A 14979-nucleotide genomic window follows, 5' to 3' on the forward strand; every position below is an offset into this window, starting at 1 on the left:
CCTTCCAAAGGAACTCTGTCTACACAGCTGCTTTTGCTTCCCGAAAAGGCTCTTCTGGAAACGAGATATATGCAAATGAGGTGCAAGATATTTAAATCCACACCTAATTTGAATGGTTCCCTTTGCTCATTAGCATGCCTCTTCCGGAAGGGCAATGCAGTGTAGATGTGGTGACAGGGAAAAGAGCCTATTTTGAAATAAGCCATAGTGCATCCATCAGCTCTGTTTCTAAATAGGCTCTGTTGTGTGTAGATGCCGTATTTCAAAACAGCTAAGTGCTAGTTCAAAATGCTTTTTTGTGGTGTAGGAGAATTATTTAAAAATAAACTATGCCAGAATATCTTATTTTGGAATAAGGCTGCTGTGTAGACATACCTTATCAGACCTCCACCAGGGTCGCCTCCTGCTCTTGTTTGTTAGCATATTGATCCATATGCATTCAATATCGTGCATCAATAACGTAAAAAAGGTAAAGGTGCCAATAATGTAGAGTGTCACCTACTCTTACCCACTCCAGCCTTCCTAAACAGTTTATAAACTAGTGATTTTAACATTCTAATCATGTGAATCATCCCACTGGTTCACAGTAATACCAATTATATCAAATTTCTTCTTGTTGATGAGAAATTCCAATTCCTTGTGCTTGTTACCCAGACTCCCAGACTCCTACCACTAGTATCCAAGCAACTGAAAAAATTCTTACTTTTACATTCTTTGTCACTTTAGTTTTGTGTGTTCCGCACACTCTGGCTGTGGCCACACTAGGAAGTGACATTGAAAGGGGTAATTCCTATCCGTCACTTTGAAATGAGCTGCTTCGAAATGAGTCCTTTGGAAGTGACTACACACAAAACGCGGATTGACGTTGCAATCCGCAACATCGAAAAGACACCCTGTCATTTCGAAATGGAGTGGCTACACAGCCACAGCTTCATTTCGAAATAACGGGGCAGGAAACAGCAAGGGCAGGGTCAAATAGTTGACCAGCCCTTCCTGGAGCACGGGCCAGCTGCCCCTTAAAGAGCCCCTCCCAAACACCCCCACCGTGCACATGCCAAGGACCCTGGCTGCTTGCAGCACGCAACCTCCAGCACAGCACTCAGCAGAGCCTTGGTTAGCCACCACACCACTGCCTGCCATGGACCTGCAGTACTTCAGTGACGGGGACACCCTTGACATCATGGCCAGCCTGATGGCCATCCTGACAGCATGCCATATGAGGCTACGTGTTGCCCGACACATAACCAGCCTCCTGCAGGCCTCCCCCATGGTGCATCCGGACCATCCCCTGTTCCAGCCCTGCCGTCACCTCTGGCAGTACCCCCACCAGTGGGGAATGGTGGGACGACATCATCTTTGGAGAATGGGATGACAAACAGTGGCTCCGTAACTTCCGGATGTCTCGAGCCACGTTCATGGAGCTGTGCCATTGTCTGGCACCAGCACTTCACCACCAGAACACCTGCATGCGGCCCGCGCTCCCCCTGGAGAAACGACTAGACATCGCCGTGTGGAAGCTGGCCATCCCAGACAGCAACTGCTTGGTCAGCCATTAATTCAGGGCAGGGAAGGCCACCGTCGGGGTCGTCCTCCTTGAGGTAAGGCACCCGGGGCCACACACCCACAGCTGGGTCCCAGGGATGGGGGGTCCCCCATATGCTACCACACACTCATGGGCGCCTTTGCCCTCTACCCCCTACAGGTTGTCGCTGCCATCCACAGGATCCTCCTGTGCCACCTGATCTGCCTTGGAGATGTGGACGCTGCCATGGCCAGCTTCCAACAGCTGGGATTCCCCAACTGCGTCAGTGCATTGGACAGCATCCACATTGCCATACGGGCCCCACCACACAGCCGGGGACGGTACATCAACTGAAAGGGCTACCACTCCGTCATCCTCCAGGCCCTCGTGGATGCCTGAGGATGTTTGACGGACATTTGTGTGGGCTGACCAGGCAGGGCCCACGATGCCCGCATTCTGCAGAACTCATGGCTCAGCTGCAGCATGGCAGAGGGCACCTCCGTCCCCCCACGGGAACTGCCAGTGGGGGACATGACCATGCCCCCGTGCATCATCGCCGATGCTGCCTACCCACTCCAGGCCTGGCTAACGCACCTCTACACAGCACACACCAATGAGAGCCAGGACCTCTTCAATGCCCTCCTCAACCAGGCCAGGAACATCGTGGAGCGGGCATTCAGCCATCTGAAGGCGCATTGCAGGTGCCTCCTGATGCGCCCGGAGCCTACAGTCATGGGCACCTGCTGTGTACTCCACAATCTCGTGGAGATCAGGCAGGAGCTCTCTGGGGCACACTGGGCAGCCGAGGCTGTGCCGCACTACGAGCAGCCAGGTGCGGTCCTGGGTCACCAGATGCATCGGGATGGGGTGCGTGTGCGGGAGGCCCTCTGGGAGGCCTTTGCTCGGGTGCCGCTATGACCTGGGCCAGGTCACTCCACGCAAACCCCCAACCTCCACTTTCTTACCCTGTCCCACCCCCTCCCCCCTCGCCATCCCCACCCAAGGCAGGACACATATCACCGTTAAATAAATTCAACTGCTATTTTTGGAAAACAAAGAACATGTGACTATTTACATGAGGGGGTGAACTATATACATCGGGAGGCGGGGGGCCTCAATCCTCCGTCGCAGTGGCTGGTTGGGAGCCATGACGGCCCCTGGAGCTGCGACCACCCCGGGTCTGCGGACCACGGCAGGGCCAGGATGGGGCAGGTGGAATGGGGAGGTAGGCCGGACTGGGGTATCTAGGGGCTCAAAGTTGCAGGGAGGAGGGGGGAGCCACAGACGGCCAGGGTTCGCCTAGCCACAGCCAGTGCACCAGCTCCTGCCGCTCAGCTGGGGTCATGTTGGCTGGAAGCAGAGCTGCAAGGGCTGGGGGAGGATGGAAGGTGAGCAAGGGGGCTGTGGAAGAGGGGGGTGGCAGGGAAGAGGGGGAGGCAGGGAGGAGTGGGAAGCTGGAGCGGAGGGGGAGGCAGGGAAGAGGGGGATGCTGGTGTGGGGCAGGGAGGGTCCAGGGAAGAGCGGGAGGCTGAGGCAGAGGCGGGGCGTGACAGAGGAGGGGACTGGGGAGAAAGTGGGGGCTGGGGCAGGGGGGTGCTGCAGGAAAGGCCATCCATGGGTCGGGCGGCTGGGCCAGGCGGTTGGCGATGGTCTGGGTCAGGGTGTTGAGATACCCAGCCACCTGGTCCCAGACCGCCCGCTCCATGGAGAGCCATTCCTGCAGCAAGCGGTTCTGCTCCCGCCATGCAGCCATGTGGGCTGCCGCAGATCATCTGCCCAGCTGCAGCGGTGGCTTCTCCCACCACGGCGCCTGGTCCGGGAAGGTGTTGCCCCTTCGCCCTCCTCTGCTTCTGTGGGGCTCCCGGGCACATCCAGGGGACTGGGGTCGCTGACAGATGCCGAGGCTGTGAAGACATAAGGGGAGGGGGTGGTGCCCCGACAGTCATGAGCCCAAGTACCGTAGGCCAGCGGCCTTGTCCCCACCACCATCCCACCCTGCTTGTGGTGAGGGGCTCTGGGGTGGCCAGTCTTCTGTGGGGTCCATCAACGCGGGGCCATTAGCGTGGCTGCCCCAGCCCTCCCAGGCTTCTGACCCTCCAGGCAGCCCATGGCCCCATGTGGGGTACCCCCAGCAGCGATGACGGCCACCCCCGTGGCTGTATGCCCAGGCCCATGCCGGCTGTGTCAGGGACTGCGCCTCCACACTCCACCCCCCTAGCCGCATGACCAGGGCACCCCATGCCTGGTCCTACCTGGGGGTTCCTCGGGTGGTTCAGGGGAGGCCTGGGTGGAGGTAGCCTGGCTAGGGCCCTCGGAGGGCTTGGCCATGCACAGCAGTCCCTCGCTCCCGCTTTCGCTGTCCCCGGTGCCAGCAGGTATTTTGAGGCCTGTGGCGGGGGGGCCATCAAGGGTTCTGGCTGGGGCTCCTCGCCCTGCCCCTCCAGCTCCTCTGTGTCCAGGGTCTCCTCAGGTGGTGCAGCCTCCCTGGGTCCCAGCAGCTGGTGGAGCTCTCTGAAGTAGGGGCAGGTGGCCGGCACTGCCCCTGACTGCCTGGCTGAGTCCCTTGCTGGGGCATAGCCCTGCCGCAGCTCCTTGACTTTGGAGCGGGCCTGATTGTGGGTCCGCAAGGGGTGGCCCCTTGCAGCGAGGTTGTTGGTGAGGCAGGCAAAGGTGTCTGCGTTTCTCTTCTGCCCTTTCCGTCCTGAGCAGGCTGTCCTCCTCCCCCCAGACAGCCAGCAGGTCCTGGACCTCAGCTTCCAGCCAGAGGGGCCCCCCCTCTTCTTTGGGGGCTGCCCAGAGCCTTGCCGCCTGGAACCCTTGGCTCCATGGGGATCCTGGGGGGTCTTGGCTGCTAGCCATCTGTCTGGCCATGGTGGGGCGTCGCTTTCTGGGGGTGCTAGGGAGTGTCGTCTAGACACCTCGTGCTCCTATGGCCGCCAACACACTCTCAGCTTCCTGTGTGGGGTTTCTGGGTCCCTGCAGCTTTAAGGCACCTGCAGCTGACAGTCATAGAGCTCTGGCTGCTAGTGGGAGGGGCCGGACTTTTCATTTCGAAATGGCAGCCAGGGAGCAGCTACACACATTTAATTTCTAAATTAACATCGAAAGGAGGCGTTATTCCCAACACGGGAGTGGAATAACGACTTCGAAATGAGTGCCTTTTAATTTCCAAGTTGATTTTGGAATGAGCAATTTCTATGTAGTCGCTCTCCTGCTCATTTTGAAATTGCCCCTCATTTCAAAATCATTTTCGAAATGAGCGGCTAGTGTGGCCACAGCCTCTGAGTTTGTAGTACACTTGCCTTCTGAGCACCCTTTGCTTGCCTTGATCATCTATGATGATGTCTGCACAGCTACTTCTCAGACCATTCATGGAACACATTTGTGCTCTCAGAACCAGGAAGATTTCTGTCCAAGATGATGTTAGATTATAGCTGGGTAAACGTATTTTTTCAAAACATTGTAAGGGATTTTCTCCATACTAGAGCTTCTTTTAAAAGCCACTTAGTCCTACTTGATGCTGCGTTTTTCTGAATTGTTGGGATCCTAAATCTTTCCTATCTAGCTGCTCATTCATACAATAAAAGGAAATGGTCCAGAATCATATAGTCCTTTCAGGATAGAGCTGAAAGAAATTTTAAAAAGCCACACTATTTTGACAGCTTGAGCCAGTAATTTTCTCTTGTGAGTTCCCAAAAGTTTTACCAGCTTCAAAGATGAACTTTTCAATGATGAACATTAAAATAAAGCAGACTGAAATTATGAATGCAAACACTCCAGATGGTGTTTGCCTACAGTTAGAGGAGTTAATCCCTAAATCCAAAACACCTTTAAGACTGAAAAGATCGTTTTGTTTTTATCGGTTTTTGATGCACATGTGACCTCCCTCCTTCTTCAACGTCTCCTGTTGAGCAAGGGTAATACAGAGGATTACATTCAAGAAATTCAAGGACTTTCTGGTATGGGATTTGGTTAAAAAATCTGTATGTTATCAAATTGAATATAATCTTTAATCACTGACTTTTTTCTTCTTCAGTGACCTATGCATTTGATTTTTCTCTGTGTGCCAAACCATTTTAGGTATACTGATGCCTACATCACTCTTCGCCCCTCTCAAAAATTCTACAAATGTTCTACCCAATTCATTCTGTATTTGGTCCTTCTGTGCACGGAGTTCACCCCAGCTGGTTGACATGTTTTACTGGAAAAAAGTGGCTTTTTTGCCAAAGTGTCCATAGCAATTTTCCTTCACCCCGCAACTGAATATTTTGGGGGGTAATAATTTTAAAGATAACAGTTCATCCTTGAAGCTGGTAAAACTTTTAATAATTGGCATTTTCCCACCAGCCTATAGAGGATCTTTTCAGTAATTGCTTTCTCTTGCTCCACGCCAGCCCTGACCCTTCCCACCGCTGTGCTCCCTTGCCAAAGCCCTTGCCCTGAGCAACAGAGCTTGGGAATTAGCACCCACACTCCCCTCCCACACTCACTGCGGTGGCGGGAGCTGGCAGTGCCGAGAAGTCTGCTCCCTCTCCCAGCTTTCTTGCTCTGCTTCTTCACAGTGGCGGGAAGTGGAGTGCCCGGGGGCTTGGGTGCTCCACTTCCTGCTGTTGCGGTGAAGCGACTGCAGTGGGCTGGTAGAGGGTGGAGGGAGGAAGCAGCACAAGCTGCTGGGCAACCCCAGCTGCTGCCATTGCAGTGAGTGGGGGGACCCTGGTTCCACCCTGGGACTTGTTCATAGGATTGTTGAGGTGGCCACAACAGGGCCCCCCAAAGCACAGGGCCTGGTGCAGCAACTCTCAACTGCCTATGGAGAGGAAGGCTCTGCATATGGAGATGAGTTCAGCACAGAACATATGAACTAGAGTCACTGTGGTTAATCGCTTTATCCTAGGGTGCCTTGGGATGCTGTATAGGTGTCCAGGCTATTGTCTGATTTTGCCCCTGAAATTCTGCTAGGGTGGATTCTGGTCACATATCCAGCATCAGGGAATGCACTGCAGAGCATCTGTATGTTATTTGGATATTACCTTGAAACTGGTCGTAATAGATGCAAATTTGTTGTCTGCGGTCTCCGGGTTGCCAATGAGGTAATCCCAACTAGTGAACATTTTCCAGCTGAAAGTGAAGTTATTGTCATCCCCATCTCCTGTGCTTTCATTGGCATTTCTGGCCATCCTGGGCGATGATACAAATGGCAAGGTGTTTATTTGCCATATGCTATCCAGCCACCAGACACCCCTGTGAGCTATGTAGAAATTCAGGCAAGTTGTGATTCCTCGTAAATAAGGAAAACAAACCTGGTACTCTAGTAATGCGGCAAAACAAAAAAGCAGTCCTGTAGCACTTTAAAGACTAACAAAATACTTTATTAGGTGATGAGCTTTCATGGGACAGACCCACTTCTTCTGTTCCACAAAAGCTCATCACCTAATAAATTATTTTGTTAGTCTTCAAAGTGCTACAGGACTGCTTTTTTGTTTTGATAGACTACAAACTAACACGGCTGTCCCTCTGTTACTGCAGTTATGTGGCGGTATCTGGTTTGGTTCTCGTCATAGCTATTTTCTTTAAATACCTGTTGCATAAGGATACCTGGATTCATACATCATGATACAGATCCTCTGTTCACTACAAAATGATAGCTATATTCCTCTGAAGAGGATTCTTAATAACAATAATCTAAATGAAATTTAAGATTCATAAATGGACCAGGAGGGATTACTTGTACAGTGCGCAACACAACAGAGTTCTGGTCCACGCCTAGGCACTATGGCAATACAAATACCACCATCACCGCCATCATCATCAACAAACTATATCTGTGCTATTTTGCATTCTATTTAGATAAAGAAAAACAGTTTTTTGCACTGTCAGATATACCATCTAAAGCATGATGTTCCAGAGAGATGTTAGCGGTTAGACAATGCTGGAGTAGAGCACTTGCAGTAAAACAATGTGAAGAGGGGAAAAATCATGCTTGTTAGTGAGCACAGAAGCAGATATGTGTTCAAGGCCACATCTACACTAGCAAGTCCTTCTGGAAAGGCAGGCTCTCTTCCGAAAGAACATGTGGAGCATCTACACAATAAATGGGCTCTGTCAATCAGAAATTGAAAAAACGTGGCTCTTCTTCCAGAAAAAAGCATGTGTAGATGCTGCGGGGGCCCTTCTCTTTAAAGAGCAGTCCTCATGGCACTAGATTTTTCCACCCCCTGGCCTGTGCTTTCAAAAGAGCAGGGGCTGTGTGGATGCTCTTCTCTTTCCATACACTTGTTTTTGTGTGGACACGATCTTCCGGAAGGGATCGTCTTTCAAAAAATCACTGTAGTGGAGATGCGACCCTAGTATTTCTTATCTTTTATTTGATCCCTGAACTATTTTGTAATTCCTGCTTGAATTTCTAACACACATCCCTCCAGTGCAGAGGAGACAATAGGTGTTGAGATTTCCTGGTAACACCATAAGCGTACAGCACATCTGAGTATCTGGATATATTTCTGGGCCTCAGTCCAGCAAAGGGCTTAAGATTTTTATGTGCACTGAATAGCAACAGGCCTGTTTTAATTCATATAAAAATACGTTTGGCTACACTTTCGTATGGGGAGGAAGGATAATCGGGTGGTTTAATTCACATGATGTGAAGTCAGCAAACTGTACAAAAGCAGGAATAGAACTTCATTCTGTGTGACCATAGGCAAGCCACTTAACTCTGTGCCTGTATTTTTGCATCTCTGAAATGAGGGCAGTAACATCTATCTCCAGTGTTTTGGGAAGCTAAACTAAATCTTTATGAGATCCTTGACTAGAAGGTGATAGATTCATGCAAACATTATTATTCTGCCCAGGACAGATTGGTTTGGGGATTTTTTCCCATTAGAGTTTGGTTTAGTGTGTTCTGACTGTGTATCCACAACTCCTGTTGGCTTCAGTGTGAGGTTTTTGGGGTGCAATGAATGCAAGAATAAGCTCTTTGGTGGAGTAGGTCCTAAAAGTCTTCTGAAATCCCATGTAACCAAGATTCTCTTAAGTGAATTATCTTCATCAGTAATGCAGACGCTGAAACTCTCTCTAGAAGAATTTCGACAATTTGGGTGGAGGAAGAGCCATAGGAGTTTAAAATAATTTTGCTGGGCAGGTTATTGAGGCAAAAACACTATAATTGTTCTGGGGTTTACTAAACAAAAGCCACAGGGACTTGTTTAAAGGACAATCCTAGAAAAGTTCAGTGAGATGTACCAAACCACAGAAGGGCCTTTTCAGCCCTTGCTATCTATGACCTTGGATTAAAAAGAGAAATGCTGTGGCAAACAGTGAAGGAACTTAAACAAGTCTCTCCAAATATTGGCAAAATGGCAGGGGTTTCCAAGTGTCCTAATATTACTTATTGGTCTTTGTGTGTGTGTGTGTGTGTGTGTGTGTGTGTGTGAGAGGGAGGGAGGGAGGGAGGGAGGGAGGGAGAATGGTGGCTGACAGAGTCCTGAAAAGTGAATTCCCTGATTACATCCCGATGCAAGGCCCCTTATAATGCCCCAGCCACATGTCCCAACCCTGGCCTGGAAAGGCCATATCTAAGATAGTCCCTGGGTTGATTCAGGCCTTGCTCCCTCTGTCTGGCCTGCCAATATAAGTTTCCATTGTTGGCAACTGTGGCTTTTGTCACATGGATTCCCAAGCCCCTTGGAACTGAGCTGAAAATGCCATGCCATGTTCCTGCTATTTTAACAGAAAGTGGAGGAGAAAGATGTAATGCATCAGAGATTTCTTTCAATTTCAGAGAATGACAGGAAACTATCACTGCAACCAAGGAAGTGTACTTACGATCTTATAACAACCATCAGGCTGTAGCCAAATACACTAACTCCAACCATAAAATATGCCATTGGTAGCCTGTATTTCAACCACCCAATTGTCCGTTGGTTGTTGTAGTAGCCGTAAAAAAGAGCAGAATATTTGATATAACCCTAAAGAAAAACAAAACAACCCCCCCAGCAAATGTTTGATTTCTTATGTATTACGTACATTTCTCATGTGAAAATAAAGCCCATTGCATTGTTTTAACCTTTTTTGTAAATTATGTTGCATGTTAAAAGAGGAGAGTCAATTTAACAGTAAGGTTTTTAGTTCCAATATTTTTGTGTTACTCTTGGGGATTTTTGTTTTTGTTTTTGTTGTTGTTTTTTCTTAACACTCAGCTTCCAAAACTCTACTCCGCTGATGTTCTTCTCAGACGCCTGTGATGGATACCCTCTGCTCTTCTGCTGACAACAAGAACCTGTCTAGTGAGGGGAAGCAAGTTAGAAGGATATTTTGAGGTCTGAGCTGACCCTTCTCCTCTGCTTAGGTCTTGTTCTCCTCCTGGGGGTGACTCTTTTCTCGTGTCTTGTACACCTGCTTGATGCAGTTAATAGTTCATGTCACTCTTGATTACAAACATCATCCTGAACCAAATACCCCAATTATCTGAAAACGCTGAGGTGAATCGAAAACAATCATGTCTTCCCCTCCACCATATCCCATCAGACTCACTGGAAACTTCTTCTAATTGAAAAATGACTGGCTTTCACCCCAGAACGTGTTTTAATGGCTTAGGTTGTAATGCAAATTCATGCATCCCTAAAATCAAAATGATTTTTGTTCTTTTCCCTGAACTACTACTCTGATGGACTAACAGCTCCCAGAAAATGTCCTGCACTCTTCTGAAATGGAACTGTGTTTAATCACCTGCACACGTGGACTGAGTTCACCGAGTTCCTAGAAAATCTTATTCCTTTGGGCATCAGCAGATTCTTCCCCTGTTTTCTGTAACAGCTGATCCATGTTGACATGTATTGTAGCATCAGGGCTGTCGATGGGAGGGGCTGCAAAGGGGGCAACTGCCCAGGGCTCTGAGCCTACACTGCTACTTTGGCGGCAGCAGCTGGAGCCCTGGACCATTTAAATTGCCTCTAGAGCATGGCAGGGTCTCACCTTGTGGTTCTGAGGGCTGCCTGGTAGGGGAGGGGGAGCATGGTGTAGCATGCTGCTGGTGGTGCTGAGGACTGTCTGCCCCAAGCTGTGTCCCTTCCATCTGAGGCCCTGCCCTTTCTGGGAGGATGGAGCTGCTCCACCACCTTGCCCAGAGGCATGGCGGATCTCTCTCTTTCCTTCCCTTCCCCCTGCCCCCTGTAGCATGTTATACATCTTATCTGCTTTGACTGTTCTGCTCTTTAGTTGAATATTTGCCAGATAGTAGAGACCTGGTGACAACACTCAAGAAAGCTTCTCTCTGTGCTTTCAGTCAGGAGTTTGGAACAAGCAAAGCAGTATCCTGGGATGTACATTAGACTGGGTTTAATAAGATCTGTGTAACATCCCTCCCTGAGGTGGATGCATTCAGTAAAAGTTGGTAGCTACTCATGTATTTAATAATGGGTGATTTCTAGTAATCTGGGTCACAACACTGATTGCACAGTTATTTCTGCATGGCTTCCAGCAGGCGGTGGAAACACTGCAATTCTGAGTATAATGCCATAGGTACAGAATGACTTTTTGCATTTCTTTGCCATTATTGAAGAACTACTGAAAGTAGAGCAGCAGTACAGCAGCTGGTATGGCAGCAACATAGTCCCTTAGAAACTGTAGCAGATTATACTGCATGCTGGGGAAGAGCCATTCTGGTGTTCATTGGTGCAGAGTGAAGCTCTAGCCTGAAAATGTCGTTCCTAATGTTTTAGCTTTCCAGACCCTCATACCGCAAAGATCAAAATTTGTACAGAACATCAGACCACATGATTTTGTATTTTCCTTCTGTGATACGTGTAGTCTTATGTCCAAATGTGGGTTGTTCCTTATGGCTGTTGTTATCAATTATGTAACTCACTGGCTGCCAAAGTATTCACTTATTCATCACTGTGCATTGAAGAATATTTTTTCCAACATTGTGCATGTTAGAAATGTGCTTTACAGGTACTGGAGATGTTGACCCCTTTTCTCTTCATTTTACATTTACTCCTAAGTTTTATATTCCATTCTGCCACACAAAAGCCAGGTGTCTGTGAATGTTAGTTGCAGCAGTACAGTGTGGATGGGTACCAAGCAAAAGGCAAAAATTAGCAACTAACTGTAGATCTGCTGCTTTTTCTACCATGGTCACCCATGGCCCTCTTGAGCTGTTCTATGTGTAACTTAGACTTTCAAATAAAATCACTAGCTGCAGGTCAGCAACAAATGTGTCTGTCTTGTGCATATTTTCCCCCAAATCAAGACAGACTAAAGACTGCTGCAACCTTCCTTTTTGTAATTTTTAAAGGTGCATTGTTCAAGTGCGCTGCTCATTTGATGCAAACTTACTCAGGGTAAGTGTAATTAGCATTGAACTCCAGTGAGTTTTTAAAATGCTGGCAAGTGAGCTTAGGGAGTGGGACAGGAAGTTTAAAACTGCACAGAGATCCTAATTAAAAATGAGTGGGACAATATCACAGCTATTTTGGGTTGCTTGAAACACAGCCATTTGAAGAGCCACTAATAAGTTGGATTCATTTATGTGACCTACCTTCAGGTTAGTGGTTTTTAGAAAGCTTTAATGATGGTCCTTCTGCTAGTACTACCTTCAGTAGTAGCTCTCAGCAGCATTGGCTAGTATCTCAAAATCACCTTCAGAAATACCATCTTTTATAGTCCAGTCTCAGGAGAGGTCTCACACATAACAGAACCTTTTCACCTGCCTGCTAGTTCTCTTTAAGGGTCTGATTTAGTAGCTTGAAGGTTTCCTAAGGGCATGTAAGGATGTTGGCCTAAATTTTTAAGTGGAACTACTGTTTTTGTTTTTTGTTTGTTTTTCTTGTCACCTCAATTTTTGGCTGCCCAGCTTCAAACTTCTTTCAAGAGGCCTGATTTTCAGAGAATGGGTACGCAGCAGTTTCTGACAGCTGAATCCTTCAAGATTTCTCAATTTGGACACCACAAAGTAGAGGTATTATTTCACTAGACACACTTGAAAATTTAGGGTAATGGTTATTTCATTTTCTGGTTTGCTCTACTTTGTCTATTCAGCAAACTCCCATAGTGCTTGCCACTTCAACTCTGAGAAGTGTCAAGAGCATCTCACCAGCCTTCTTCTGGTCCTCATTTCATGGCTGACTTTCTCCATTTATTGCCATTTAAGTGAAGATGCATTCTGCTTAGACATACAGTATTTAAATTTTAGAGCCAATGCACACATTCAGTTTGAGATCATGGCTCCTATTGGAAAACATGACCTCCCATGGGACGTTGAGGTTGGTAACTTATTAAATCTGTGCCTTAGTAATTAGCAAAGTGATTCTTGTTCACACAGAAAGTCCTGATTTCTCAGGATTAAACTGACTATATAAATGTAAAATTACAATTATGTGGTACTTGGTCTGTATTGGCATACAGTACAGCGAAGTGTAACTATTAAGCTCTCCTTGTTTTTCTAAAATCATTCCTTGCCAGTAAGTTTAGGTCACATATAATGCATCTAGGTCAGTAGTGCCAAAATCACTACTATAGGGTATTTATTTAGTAGCACATGTGAAATGAGATGCTTTCACTCTACTTACTAGTGGACAGTTATCTTTGCTACAAAATTATTATTGCAAATCAAACTAATTGGCCTGCTTGTTGTAATTTTAATTAAAAGAAGCCAAGGACTGAGATCTATAGAACTTCTTCCAGATAATTATTACAGGGAGTTTTTAAGATATGGAGGGAGTAGCTGCCTGACTCTGATTTCACTTCTCCCAGTGAAGGACGGATATAATTCCATTGACTTGATTTATTTTTTATCTTTATTGTAAAATGAGAATTAAATCTACAACTTGAACAGAAATGTGCTCTCTTACTGTGCATGTACACCCATTTTCTAATAAAAAAGCAGCAGCAGAACCAACAATTGCATATGTATGTAGTATTTGCACTCCAAAACACACTCGTGAATAAAAATTTGCTAAATCCACGTGGAAACAAATGCACTTGCACAATAGATATTGGTTCAAAGTGGTTTGGGCTTGATCCAATTCCCTTTTATGTCAATGGGAGTCATCTCACGCCCTTGTTTGGGGAAAAAATGCGTGTGTGTGTGTGTGTGTGTGTGTGTGTGTGTGTGTGTGTGTAAAAAAACATAAAATTACAGGATTTAATCAACATCTGGAAACAAATTGTGTTCTCTTACATAATAACACATCTGATTTACTTTGGAAATGAAAGTACAATACGTACCTCAAAATCCCAAAGTACAGAAAAATCCATAGCAGTAGGTTGGTCAGCCCTGGGTACAGTTTTTCTCGGTATACTTCCATATGGCATTCCCATCAAGATCTAGGTGAGGTATATGAAGACACGTTGATAGCACAGTGTATTTCACCTTTCATTTCTCCATTAATTAAATAATTTCCTTGTAATAAGGTACAGCAGGACAAAGAGAAGTTTTTAAACGAGGAACAAATTCACAAACAGGATTGTTTAGCAAAAATTATATAGTAGAATTCCAGTTGCAAGTAGTGGTTCGCATTCCGCTTTAATAATCCCCATACATTTCCTAGTGCTTCCTGGGACATCCAAAAGTGAGAAGATGCTGGTGTTTCACAGTGTGTGTCTACTGTAGATTAGGGCTCTGATTCACCACATTAGTTTAATGTTAGTTTAACTTTGGACATGTGAAACAGTGCTGTTGAAGCCACATTAACTGACCTTAAGTGCTCTGCTGCATTGGGATTTGACATGGTGGGTGTTTTCTGCTGTCATGTTACAATGAGTTGCTGCAAATTGCTCTGAAAATTGGGTATCAGGAAGGTGACATGAGAATAAGATAGTGCTGTGTATCTCTCAATAGCATTGTGCAGGGCAAGGCTTGCAGGAAGATCAAGATTTACCAAAATTGATTGGTAACCCTAAAAGTGTTGTCTCTGAAGGACTCATAGGGGCTGTGTCTGCACTTGCATTCCTCTTTTGAAAGAGGCATGCAAAGAAAAATGCAAATGAGGTTCAGATTTACATATCTGGTACCTCATTTGCATATTCAGCTTTCAAAAGAAGAAAAGCAGTGTAGATGTGGCGCTTTCGAAAGTAAACTCCATCTTTGAAAGAATCCTTCTTCCCTTTTTTATGGGGTTTACTTTTGAAAGAGCTGCATCTACACTGCTTTTCTTCTTTAGAAGAAAGCTCTTTTGAAAGAAGATATGCAAATGAGGTACCAGATATATAAATCTGCACCTCATTTGCACTTTCAATGTCCCTCTTTTGCATGCCTCTTTCAAAAGAAGAATGCACATGTAGACGCAGCCAGGGTGTGTCTACACTAGGAGCTAACTTTGAAGTTAACTTTGAAGTTAGGCACTGCATCAAAGTAGCCAGCAGAGAGTCTACACGCTTTTTCCCTTACTTCGAAATTAACTTAGGGAAATAGGGAGCCCAACTTCAAAGTCCTTATTCCATTTCCAGGAGTGGAGTAGTGC

At 46.7% G+C, this 14979-nt stretch overlaps 1 protein-coding gene across 1 annotated transcript in view; it reads right to left on the minus strand.

Annotated features, from left to right (window-relative positions):
* Positions 1 to 14979, minus strand: part of TMC2 (transmembrane channel like 2) — a 56120-nt gene that overhangs the window by 24133 nt on the left and 17008 nt on the right. The window contains exons 8-10 of the mRNA XM_074986084.1: positions 13745 to 13843; positions 9344 to 9486; positions 6553 to 6700 (exon numbers count right to left, since the gene is read on the minus strand). Coding sequence (XP_074842185.1) covers positions 6553 to 6700; positions 9344 to 9486; positions 13745 to 13843 — 390 coding nt within the window. The remainder of the gene's footprint in view (positions 1 to 6552; positions 6701 to 9343; positions 9487 to 13744; positions 13844 to 14979) is intronic.

This window comes from Carettochelys insculpta, chromosome 2, assembly GCF_033958435.1.
Source record: "Carettochelys insculpta isolate YL-2023 chromosome 2, ASM3395843v1, whole genome shotgun sequence".
NCBI lineage: Eukaryota > Metazoa > Chordata > Testudines > Carettochelyidae > Carettochelys > Carettochelys insculpta.